This window comes from Orycteropus afer, unplaced genomic scaffold (assembly GCF_000298275.1).
Source record: "Orycteropus afer afer isolate SDZICR_OR568_19922 unplaced genomic scaffold, OryAfe1.0 scaffold00042, whole genome shotgun sequence".
NCBI classification, from domain to species: domain Eukaryota; kingdom Metazoa; phylum Chordata; class Mammalia; order Tubulidentata; family Orycteropodidae; genus Orycteropus; species Orycteropus afer.
Window position 1 is genome coordinate 15,603,516 of NW_006921629.1, and position 12,308 is coordinate 15,615,823.

General features: G+C 38.5%; 1 protein-coding gene across 1 annotated transcript in view; it reads left to right on the top strand.

Moving 5' to 3' along the window:
- NUP88 (nucleoporin 88) overlaps positions 1-12,308 on the top strand; it is a 34,894-nt gene that overhangs the window by 5,594 nt on the left and 16,992 nt on the right. The window contains exons 4-7 of the mRNA XM_007937520.2: positions 1,417-1,503; positions 5,367-5,543; positions 6,938-7,124; positions 7,608-7,755. Of these exons, the coding sequence (XP_007935711.1) occupies positions 1,417-1,503; positions 5,367-5,543; positions 6,938-7,124; positions 7,608-7,755 (599 nt within the window). The remainder of the gene's footprint in view (positions 1-1,416; positions 1,504-5,366; positions 5,544-6,937; positions 7,125-7,607; positions 7,756-12,308) is intronic.

Consider the following 12,308-nt stretch of genomic DNA (forward strand, 5'->3'; position numbering starts at 1 on the left):
GGGTTTGAACCACCAGCCTTCTGGTTAGCAGTCAGATACTGTAGTCACTACATCACCAGAGTTCCCAATTTATTCTTAGATATTTTATTCTTCTAGTTGTTAGTGTAAATGCAGTTACCTTCTTAATTTCCTTTTACGATTACTCATTGCTGGTATATAGAAATACAACTGATTTTTGTGTATTGATATTATACTCTACAACTCTGCTGAATTTGTTTATTAGCTATGTTTGTTTCTTATGGATTCTTTGGAATTTTTTATATATAGATCATGTTGTCTGCAAATAAAGATAGTTTTATATCTTTCTCTCCAGTTTGCGTGCTTTTTGTTTTTGTTTTTATTTTCTTGCCTAATTGCTCTGGCTAGAACACCCAGTACAGTGTTAAACAGCAGTGGTGAGAATAGGCGTACTGGTCTTACTCCTAATCTTACAGGGAAAACTTCCTGTCTTTCACCATTGAGTATGATGTTAGCTGTGGATTTTTATAAATGTCCTTTATCATGTTGAGGAATTTCTCTTTTATCCCAAGTTTAGAGTGTTTTTTCATGAAAGGATGATGGATTTTGTGTGATGCTTTCCTGCATGAATTGCGATGATCACGTGTTTCTTTTCCTTGCTCTGTTCATGCTGCATTACATTGATTGATGCTCTTGTCAATGAGCATCAAAGCCACCCTTGCCTTCCTAGCATAAATCCTACTTGGCCATGGTGTATAATCCTGTGGAAATTTGAGTTATTTTAAATTTAAATGATTGTGGTTAAATTTTTTTTTCAGTTTTTACTTTCTCCTTGAGGAAATAGGGCTGATGATTATTTAACAAAATCATGTATAGATGACAGGCTAAATGTCACCTGCAGCCATTTAGTATATAAAGAAGAGTAAAATGTGGTTTCTTCTCTAATGGGATTTGGTGTCTGATAGGCTGAGGCAGGTATAAATGAAGAGAGGCTACAAGCTTAGGGGCAGGAGTGAGATGATTGGATTAAGGTGAGTATGGCCTTGAATATACTAAGAGCTCAGGATAGAAGAGATGAATTTGCAGTTTAGAATAAGCTAATAAAGAATTTTGTAAGGATAGAGAATATTTCCTTAGGTTATAAGGAAAACTCAAAAAACTCACTGCCATTGAGTCGGATCCAACTCATAGCGACCCTTCCTTGGGTTTCCGAGGTGGTATCACTACAGAAGTAGATTGCCCAACCTTCCTTCCAAACAGGTTACAAAGAAGTCCCCCTTATGTGAAAGAGCAAATGAAGGGAACTTGGTCAGTAATAGGAAGATTTTTGGCAAAGAAATTATTGACATAATTGATAGGAAAATTCTTAAGTAGGAACTGCCTACATGGAGAGGAGAAGGCCATTCTGGGAAATGAAAGAGAATTTTAAATGATTTTTTTTTCTCTTTTGATTGATAGAATTTATTCCCTACGTGAGCCACAGACACCTGCTAAAGTGATTGTGCTTTCAGAAGCAGAAGAGGAAAGTCTAATACTCAATAAAGGGTATGTTTTTTTGTTTGTTTCTTTAATTTTTATTGTGATTTGAATGAAAGTTCACAGAGCAAATAGATTTTCCATATAGCAGTTCATACACATTTTGTCTCATGACATTGACTGCAATTTTCCACAATGTAACAGCTCTCTTCCCACTTCCTCCCCATAGTTACCTCTTCCCTATCCTTCCCTCCCATGCACTCCTGCCCCCCAAGTTGTCTCCCTGTCCATACACTGCCCTTCTCCCATGATTGATCTCTCCAAGGAGTATATCTACCTGATGTAAATGTTCAGCTCATATGCCTGTCTTTTGTTTCGCTGGAAGCCACAGGAGTGGGTTCAATTCCAGACCTGAAGAGCAGCTAGGGGCCATGGTCTCAGTGGTTTCATCACGCTCTATCAGACCAACCAGCAAACCTAGTCTTTTTTTTTTTTTTAACGATTTTGAGTTTTGTTCCACAATTGTTCTCCCACTCTATCTAGGATCTCTTACATAGACCCCCCTCTGAGTGGTTGACAGTGGTAGCCAGACACCATCTAGTTCTTCTGGTCTCATGGTTATACTGGCTGAGGATAGCATGGTCTTCCATTTCCTTGGACTAATTGTTTCCATGCATCTTTGGTTTTCTTTATTCTTCTTTACTCTGAACAAGGAGAGACCTGTCATTGGATCTAGATGGCTGCTTGCAAGCTTTTAAGACACCAGTCTCTACTCACCAAAGTAGGATGTGGAACGATGTTTTTGTGTAGTACGTTATACCAATTAAGCTTGAGGTCCCCTGAGACCATGGTCCTGAGCCCACGGGTGCAACTCCTCGCTCCCTCTGGGTAGCTGGCTGTGGCCAAGTCTTGTCCCTTGTCAGCTCTACTGTATACCTGGACATTTATTACAGAACATACAAATAGGCTTGTAGAAACATTGTCTGCCAACTCTGTACATGGTCGTGGGCATACTCCCCATGCGTAGACATACCTGGTTGTTCAGCCTGTTCACCCATCTATCTACGTGTAGATCATTGTTTGCCATCTCTGACAACACAGTACTGTATATGCAAAAGAGTTCATCTTTGTCATCTATTATCTCCCATGTACCTTTCTATGTCTTCCTCTTCCTTGATACCACTGTATTGATCACTTGCATTTGGTGTATTTCCCTTCCCTTCACCCAAGTAAGTACTTGTCTACCTATCTACTAGTGTTCCCTCCCCTCCCCTCCTATCCCTGGTAAGCAACAAAGAAAGTTTTGTTCCATATATAAACCTGTCCTTGACTTTTTACAATAGTGGACTAATAAAATATTTGTCCTTCTGTGATTGATTTATTTCATTCAGCATAATGTCTTCCAAGTTCATCCATGTTATGTGGTGTTTTGCAGATTCTACATTATTCTTTGGGGTTGCATAGTATTACATTGTGTGTATGTACCATAAAAGCTTACCCTTTATTTTGCTTTAGTTTGTTTTTAGTTTGCTTATCCATTCTTCAGTTGCCTAGGTTGTTTCCATCTTTTTTGCTATTTTAAATAGTGCTGCAGTGAACATGGGTATGCATATATCTGTTTTTGTCCTGGCTCTCACTTCTTTAGGATTAAAAAAACCAACCAAATGCACTGCCGTCAAGTCAGATCCAACTCATAATGACCCCTCCTTGCGTTTCCAAGGTAGTATCCCTATGGAACTAGATTGCCCAGCCTTTCTTCCAAGGAGTAGCTGGTGGGTTTGAAACACCACTCTTCTGGTTAGCAGTCAAGTGCCTTGAGTTTCTTTAGCATATATAGCTAGTAATGGGATTGCTGGGTCAAATGGTATTTCTAATTCCAGCTATTTAAGGAATCACTGCTTTCCACAGTAGCTGTATCATTTGACAGTCCCACCAGCAGTGTATGAGAGTCCCAATCTCCACATCCTTGCCAGCATTTGTTGTTTTCTGTCTTGTTGAACTTTGCTATTAGTGCTAGGGCCAGATAGTATCTCATTGTTGTTTTGATTTGCATCTCTCAAACGGCTAATGACTGTGAACATTTCTTCTTGTGGTTGTTGGCTGCCTGAATATCCTCTTTGGTAAAGTGTCTGTTCATGTCTTCTGCCAATTTTTTAATTGGATTGTTGGTCATTTTGTTGTTGAGGTATTTGAGTTTTCTATAAATTTTAGAGATAAGTCCCTTGTCAGATATGTCATTGCCAAATATTTTTTTCCCAATCTCTAGGTTCTCTTTTTACTCTTTTGAGAAGTCTTGGGAAGCACATAAAAATTTAATTTTTAGAAGGCTAATAAAAGGTTAGTTTTTTGTGTGTCATGAAATGTTTTGTTTTGTTTATTAACTAATTTATTGGGATTATACATGCAATTGTAAGAGATTGCAGAGTTCTCCAGTGGTGACTTTAGCATGCTTTGGCAATGTGAAAAGTAAGCAATGCCAATAAAGAGTAACACGAAATTAAAAACTCTACCTGTTAGCTTGATCTCTTTTCAAAAAAGTTCTAAAATGTGAGTGGCTGAAATGGATTCCCTTTGTGGCTTAGATAAGAAAATTGTATCTGGCAAAATTCCAGAAAAGGGGCACGTGTTAGGCTGGAGGCCCACCAGCTGTTCATGTGGTGTAGGCAGATCGCCAAACTTCCAGACCTAGTATCCCAGAACATGGAGTAGAACATGTTGTTGTTAGGTGCCGTTGAGTCATTTCCAACTCTAGCAACCCTATGTACAACAGAACAAAAGATTGCCTGATCCTGCACAATCCTTATAATCATTTCTGTATTTGAGCCCATCATTGCAGCCACTTTGTCAGTCCATCTTGTTGAGGGCCTTCCCCTTTTTCGTTGACCCTCTACTTTACCAAGCGTGATATCCTTCTCCAGGGATTGTTCCTTTCTGGCAACATGATGAAAGTATGTGAGACAGAGTCTGGCCACTCTCACCTTTTCTGTAGAAAAGTAGAAATCAGATCATTCCACTTCCCTATTCTTCACACCCCAGTGGCTTCCCAGTCTTTATTGTGGCCCACAAAGGCCTACAGCCTGACTCCTTCAGCTTCATTCCTCCCACTGACCCCTGGCTCTCTAAGCTCTAGCCATCTTGGTCCTCTTGCTATTCCTTAGACACATCAAGTATCTCCCCATCTTAGAGACTTTGCATTTGTTCTTCCCTCTGCCTTGATTACTCTTTCCCCAGATAACCACAGGACTGGCTCCTTTACTCCCTTCAGAGCTTTGCTCAAATAGCACTTTATCAGAATCCTTCCCTCAGCACCCAGTCTGAAGTAGCCATTCCATCTCTGTACTTCTACCCTACCTTGTTATTCTTTGTATCACCATTTTCTGATATTATGTTGTGTATTTCTGTATCCTCTGCTTATGGTACTTCTCTTGCCTTAGAGGACAGGTTTTTTGTTGAATTCGTTGATGTATTCCAGCACTTAGAATAGTGCCTGGCACAGAGTAGGTACTTAGTAAATATTTGTGGGGTGAACGAATCCTACTACTCAGAAATAACTATTGATGTGTTCATCTAGTGTCTGTTTTGTATTTATGTATGTGTGTATGTGTATGTTTTTGTTATTTTGTATGCCTGCATATTTACCTATTTAAATTTGAAGTAGCACTGTATAATTTTAGGTTGGGCAATCTACTTCCGTAGTGATACTGCCTTGGCAACCCAAGGAGGGGTCGCTGTGAATCGGGTGCAACTGGACGGCACATAACAACAACAACAGAATTTCATAGGCTGCTTCTCCACTTAATTTTATGAGTATTTTCCAGTGTTGTTTACCATTCTTCATAATTTTTTTTTTCTTCTCACTACATTAAATACAAATCCCATACCCATCTTCTTTATTGTTTTTTTCTCACAAGTTGGTTTTTAAATCTTTCCAGAAGGGCATATACCGCATCTTTAGGAGAGACAGCAGTTGCATTTGACTTTGGCCCATTGGCAGCAGTTTCGAAAAATATATTTGGACAAAAAGGCAAAGATGAAATAGTGGCATACCCACTGTACATCTTATACGAGAATGGGGAGACTTTCCTTACATACGTTAGTTTGTTGCACAGGTAAGATGAAGTGGTAACGCAGCTAGCTTCTGCTACTGTATAGATTGTGATAGTTTGACTTGGGGTTCATATTTTTCAGTTTGTGGGGGTATTTGCAGCCTTTTGATGCTTGGCTTGCATGTTTTGGAGAAATAATTTGTATAGATCATTTGACCTTTTATTTCTTCATGTTATTTTGTAAGTTCTATAGAATTCCCGGAGAATCACATAAGGTAGGACTGAATTTATGTTCACAAAGTCTAGTCCACCAAGAAGGTATTAATATTTCATATCTTCTAGGCAAAAGGCCCTGTGGGGATGATTAGACATAGAAATTTGGTATGTTATGTCACAACTATGGGGAAAAGACATACATACACATGAAAGTGTAATTAGCCATAGTCTACAGGCAGTAAGAACCCAGAGGAAAAAGATCATTCTGGTTAGAAAAGTTGAGTTTTTCATAGAGAGGAACTGATGTCATGTAGGACTTAAACGCCTAATGCAGAAGTATGTGAAACATCAAGAAAGTGTAAGCCTGTTTCAGTCACAGGGCAGTATGAAGTAGAGTAAGAAATCAAGCAAGTGCCAGAATCACTTAAAGTTCTGTGGTTAGATAGTTTGGGCTAGAGCAGAGGGTATTAAGTGATAAAGCTACAAGTGTCTGTCCAGGGAAAATGTAAAACCAAAAAACAAACCGGTTGCCATTGAGTCGATTCTGATTCATAGCAGCCCTGTAGGATGGAGTAGAACTGTCCAATGGGGTTTCCAAAGCTATAATCTTTACAGAAGCAGAATGCTACATCTTTCTTCTGTGGAATAGCTGGTGGATTTGAACTGCTAACCTTTTGATTCTCAGCCAAGCACTTTAGCCCCAATGCCACTAGGGCTTCTTTGGGATTAAATGCCTAATTGAAGAGTCTAGGGTCTATTCTGTAGTGAATAAAGCCAATGATGGTTTCTGAGCCAAAGGATAAAATGATTGGGTAGGGAAGGGACTAAGGAAGGGAGACTTAAGCTGTTGTAAATTTGAGCTTAGGATCTATAAGAGTGAATTAAGGTGGTAGTAATGCAGAGTGAAAAATGAACATCATAGATACTAGAAAGGAAAGATCAGTAATACTTAAGTTACTGTTTGTATAAGGGAATGATCCATTAGCAGAAATAATGAAATAACAACCTCTCTCCTCAGTTGTGACAGCCAGAAATGTCTTGAGATACTGCTAAATGTCCCCTGGGGATCAAAATCATCTCTGGTTGAGAACCGTTGAAATGGTGGAGTGTGAGGGGGAAAGAAAAAAATGGAGAATTGAGAATATGCATCTTTAATAAGGGCATAGTATCAAGGCTGTTAAGTAATAAGCATGGTTGTCTTCTGTCAGTATTTCCCAAATATGTTTTCATTCTTTCTTTAGCCCTGGGAATATTGGAAAGCTGTTAGGTCCATTGCCCATGCATCCTGCAGCTGAAGATAACTATGGTTATGATGCTTGTGCTATCCTCTGCTTACCCTGTGTCCCCAACATCTTGGTGATCGCTACTGAATCAGGAATGCTGTATCACTCTGTTGTCCTAGAAGGGGAAGAAGAAGATGACCAAACTGTAAGTGCAGGCTGACATTGGTGCATTTTCTATCTTCAACACATAATATAGTTTCTGGCTCAGTGGGGATGCTTAATATATGAGCAATTTTAGCATATCCACCCCTTCTGATATTTGGGAAATTAAACACTTAAAAATCATTGAAGCATGCATAAAAGTCTAATTGGAAAGACACTAGAAGGTTGCCCAACTTCCTTGGCCCATCAAAGACTCTACTGCAGTCTTTTAAGGGGGACAGATACAAAGAACTTTTGAGCAGCTGAGTTGGCTATTCTCTAAATTTGTTCATTTACATCTTCCTAAAAGAAGAGAGAGGTTTTTTTTTTTTCCTCTTAAAAATAACACTATTAGAATAGAGGGTGGAATTAAGAATTTAAGAGCCTTCTTTAGTCCAGCTTTTCGTTTCTGTTTTTAATTTTGTACATTTTCAAATGAACATGGAATACCAAAATTACAATGCATTTTTCTTTTCTTTCTTAATAGTCAGAAAAGTCCTGGGACTCCAGGGCTGACCTCATTCCTTCTCTGTATGTATTTGAATGTGTTGAGTTGGAGCTTGCTCTGAAACTGGCATCTGGAGAGGATGAACCCTATGATTCTGACTTTTCTTGTCCAATCAAACTTCACAGAGGTAAGGTATTTAGTAAATTCAGTTTTTTATCCCATTATATTTATACTAAGACTATTATGTGATATATCTGTATGTATCTATCTAACTCTATCTCTTACATGTACTTTATTTGCTCTGTGGTTCTTTATTGTTTGTTGTTTGGTGCCATTGAGTCATCCGACTCATAGTGACCTCTTTGTATAGCAGAACAAAACACTGCCAGGTCCTGTGCCAGCCTCACAATCCTTGCTATACCTGAGCCCATCGTTGTAGCCACTGTGTCAGTTCATCTTGTTGAGGAGCTTCCCCTTTTTTGTTGACCCTCCACTTTACCAGCATGATATCCTTCTCCGGGAAATGGTCCCTTCTGACTACATGACTGAAATAGGTGAGATGAAGTCTGGCCATTCCTATTTCTAAGGAGCATTCTGGCTGCACTTCTTCCGGGACAGATTTGTTAGTTCTTTTAGCAGTCCATGGTACTTCGGCATTCTTCACCAGTACCACAACTCAAAAGCGTTGCCTTTTCTTCAGTCTTCTTATTCATTGTCCAGCTCTCACATACAAATGAAAAAAACTGAACTCACTGCCATCGAGTCAGATCCGACTCATAGTGACCCCTCCTTGGGTTTCCGAGGAAGTATCACTATGGAAGTAGATTGCCAAGTCTTCCTTCCAAGGAGTGACTGGTGGGTTTGAACTGCCAGCCTTCTGGTAAGGCATGCATATACCATGGCTTGTATCAGGCACACAGTCTTCAAGGAGATATCTTTGCTCTTCAGCACTTGAAAGAGGTCATTTGCAGCTGATTTGCCGTAGTGATACTGCCTCGGAAACCCAAGAGGGGTCGCTATGAGTCGGGTCCGACTCGACGGCACACAACAACAACAAATATGTCATCTGATATCCTAACTGCTGCTTCCATTGGTGTTGATTATAGAACCAAGTAATAGGAAGTCTTTGACAGCTTCATTCTTTTCTCCATTTATCATGATGCTGCTTATTGGTCCAGTTGTGAGGATTTTTGTTTTCTTTATATTGAGGTCTAATCTATACTGCACACTCTAGTCTTCAGTCTTCATCAGTCAGTGCTTCAAGTCATCCTCACTTTCAGCCAGCAAAGTTGTGTCATCAGCATATCACAGGTTGTTAATGAGTCTTCTTCCAATCCTGACGCCACGTTCTTCTTTATACAGTCTAGCTTCTCGGATTTTTTGCTCAGCATACAGATTGAATAAGTATGGTGAAAGGACACAACCCTGACACACTCCCTTCTTGATTTTAAACCATGCAGTGTCCCCTTGTTCTGTTTGAATGACAGACTCCTGGTCTATGTACAGGTTCCTCGTGAGTATAATTAAGTGTTCTGGAATTCCTGTTCTTTTCAGTGTTATCCATAATTTGTTGTGATCCACATAATTGAATGCTTTTGCATAGTTGGTAAAACACAAGTAAACATCTTTCTGGTATTCTTTGCTTAGAGCCAAGATCTATCCGACATCAGCAATGATATCCCTTGTTCTACATCTTCTTCTGAATCCATCTTGCAGTTCTGGAAGTTGTCAATATACTGCTGTAACCATTTTTTAATTACTTTCAGTAAGATTTTACTTTCATGTAATATTAATGATATTGTTCGATAATTTCCACATTCTATGGAATCACCTTTCTTTGGAATAAGTACAAATATGGATCTCTTCCAGTCAGTTGGCCAGGTAGCTCTCTTCCAAATTTCTTGCCACAGCCAAGTGCCTCCAGTGGGGCATCCATTTGTTGAAACATCTCAGTGGGTATTCCATCAATTCCCAGAGCCTTGTTCTTTGCCAGTTCTTTCAGTGCAGCTTCACCTTCATCCTTCAACACCATTGGTTCTTGGTCATATGCCACCTCCTGAAATGGATGAACATCTATCTACCACTTCTTTTAAATACACACAGTGACTAAGTATTCCTTCCTCCTCCTCTTGATGTTTTCTGCATTCTGTGGTTCTAGCCCCTTTAAAAAGTTGATCGGATTCTTTTGACTTTTATTCACTGTATTATACTTTAGGTCCTAGGTAGTCTGAGAATATTTCTGAAGTTTTAAGATAGTGGCCTTCAACCAGGATCCACACAGATCACAAGTAGACCTCATGATTCAAATACTTTAAAGTATATAAGTTTCTATTACACTTTAAAAATAACTTTCAAAATAAAATTGTAACACAGTGTATTAATCTTAACATACCTATTTAAAATCTTTCTTCTTTTTAAAACACATTATCTTGTTTTACCCAGCCCCGATTTGAGTATTAATCTTTTTCATCTTTTTCTTCCTTTTTAACTTCCCTTACTGGTACCAGATCCATCTGTCTCTTATCTGTGTTCATTTAAGGAGGTCTTGGACAAGCTGCTTGTGAGATTATTCAAGAATGTCTTATGCAAACACAGAGTGTCTGGTGAAAGGCATTTATGACTCGGAGTCTGGAGTGGCCTAGGCTTTAGTCCCAGGTCTATCATTAATAGGCTCTGTAGTCTTGGGCATTTACTCAACCTCTCTGTGTTTCATTTTCTCATCTGGAAACAATAGACTTAATATGAGATGATCTCAAAGGTCCCTTCTAACGCTAAATCATGTAGTGCTAATTAGCCTGCTCCCCTTCTCTCTTCTCTAGCATCTTGTCTTCTTCCCTGTGAAGAATGAGGAACAAAACCTGTCTCATTCTGGAATTGGTTATACATTTCACTCTTTTCCTCTGTCCAGTATAGAAAGAAAGGAGTTCAGTCTTGTAGCAGCTTGATCTAATATGTGTACAGCTCTTGTTAGCTTGTTTGCCTAGCTTTGTTATGCTTCAGCTTTACACTGTACACAAAACATTTAAGAGGACAGTACTCCTTACACAACGAGAACTCCTTTGGCACGTCTAAGGAAGTCTTTGGGGGAGATACAATCTAAGTAGTAAGTCTAAGAACTTTGCTTTATAGATGAAACTGAGACTGAAAAGTATAAAGTTACATAAATTAGTTGGATTCCTCATACAAATATATTTATCTTCGGGAAATCTTAAGTATATACTTTTTTTTTTCTTAGTTCTAATGAGAATTAACATTTTCATATCTGAAACTTACATATTTTTGGCTTGTTCGTATTTGTACTTAACCAGGCAAATTACAATTAGTAACACACACTCAGATTTGGCTACCAAATAAATTTGGTCCTATTTCATAATAGATTCCTGTTACATTCCATTAGTAAGATTTTCTGTTGATTTCAGAGTCATAAACATTTTAAAGATACTTTAAACAGTGCTGGACTTAATGAGATGGTTTGAACCATAAATTAAGTCTTAAGTATAGGCAGGTGAAAAGAAAGTCTTCAATATTTTATTCTTCAAATGGAGGGGTGATAGTCACAGACCAGGGGTTTTAAAACTTTTTAATATCCAAACGTAGAACCTCAGAATATAAAATATACAACATTAACTTCATAACATTTACTTACTATAAAGTCAGACGCTAAGAAAAGGAAGTTGTAGATGAAAACAGAAATTTGAAATAGGGGCTTATAGATTATAGTTGCCATCTTAAGTCAACCTTTGTGTGTGTGTATGTGTGTGTGTGATTTGGGTGAAGGTTTACAGGGTAAATTCACTTTCCATACATCAGTTCACATACATTTTGTCTCATGACATTGACTACAATTTACCATAATGCAATAGCTCCCCTCTCACACCCTTCCCATAGTCACCTCTTCCCTGTGTCCATCCCTCCATGCACTCCTGCCCCCTGAGCTGTCTCCCTGTGCATACACAGCCCTTCTATTCTCTCATGATTGTTCTCTCCAATGAGTGTAACTACCTAGTGTAATTGTTCACCTCATATGCCTGTCTTTTGTTTGGCTGGAAGCCACAGGTGTGGGTTCACTTCCAGACCTGAAGGGTACCTTGGGGCCATAGTCTCAGTGGTTCCATCAAGCTCTTTCAGACCAGCAAACCTGGTCCCTTTTTCTTTTTTCCCCAAATGATTTTGAGTTTTGTTTAAATCAACTTTCATATATATATTGTTTCTGTATTTCTTTTAGTTTAGTATTTGAGGGGGAAAAAAAAAACCTGAGTCACAGAGATAAATATTCACACATAATAACAGGTATTCAGCTCATCTTTTAGTCTCAGGATAGTCTTTACTTCCTAAACAAGTACTCAAAGGAAGTTTAGAGATTTTGGTTTCAAAATTAATTCATTAAAATTATGTAACAACTGCTCATATTTCTTAGTATAAAAATAAATGATTGTCCAAAAAATGCCACCAAAATTCAAAATAAACTTTAAAACTATCTGTAATTCAATGTTATCAAGACATGTAATAGTTCACTTATTATTTAACACTTGACTGTTAACTATGACAGTACTGTTCACTTAGGAATTGTGCTGAAGTCTTGCACAATTAATTAATTAATTAATTAACTCTCTTTTGTTTGGTACCTGTGCTATAAGAATGTGCTTACTCCCTGGAGAGAACAATCATGGGAGAAGGAAGGGCTGCTTATGCACAGGGAGATAGCTCAGGGTGCAGAAGAGTATGAAGGGATGGACACTG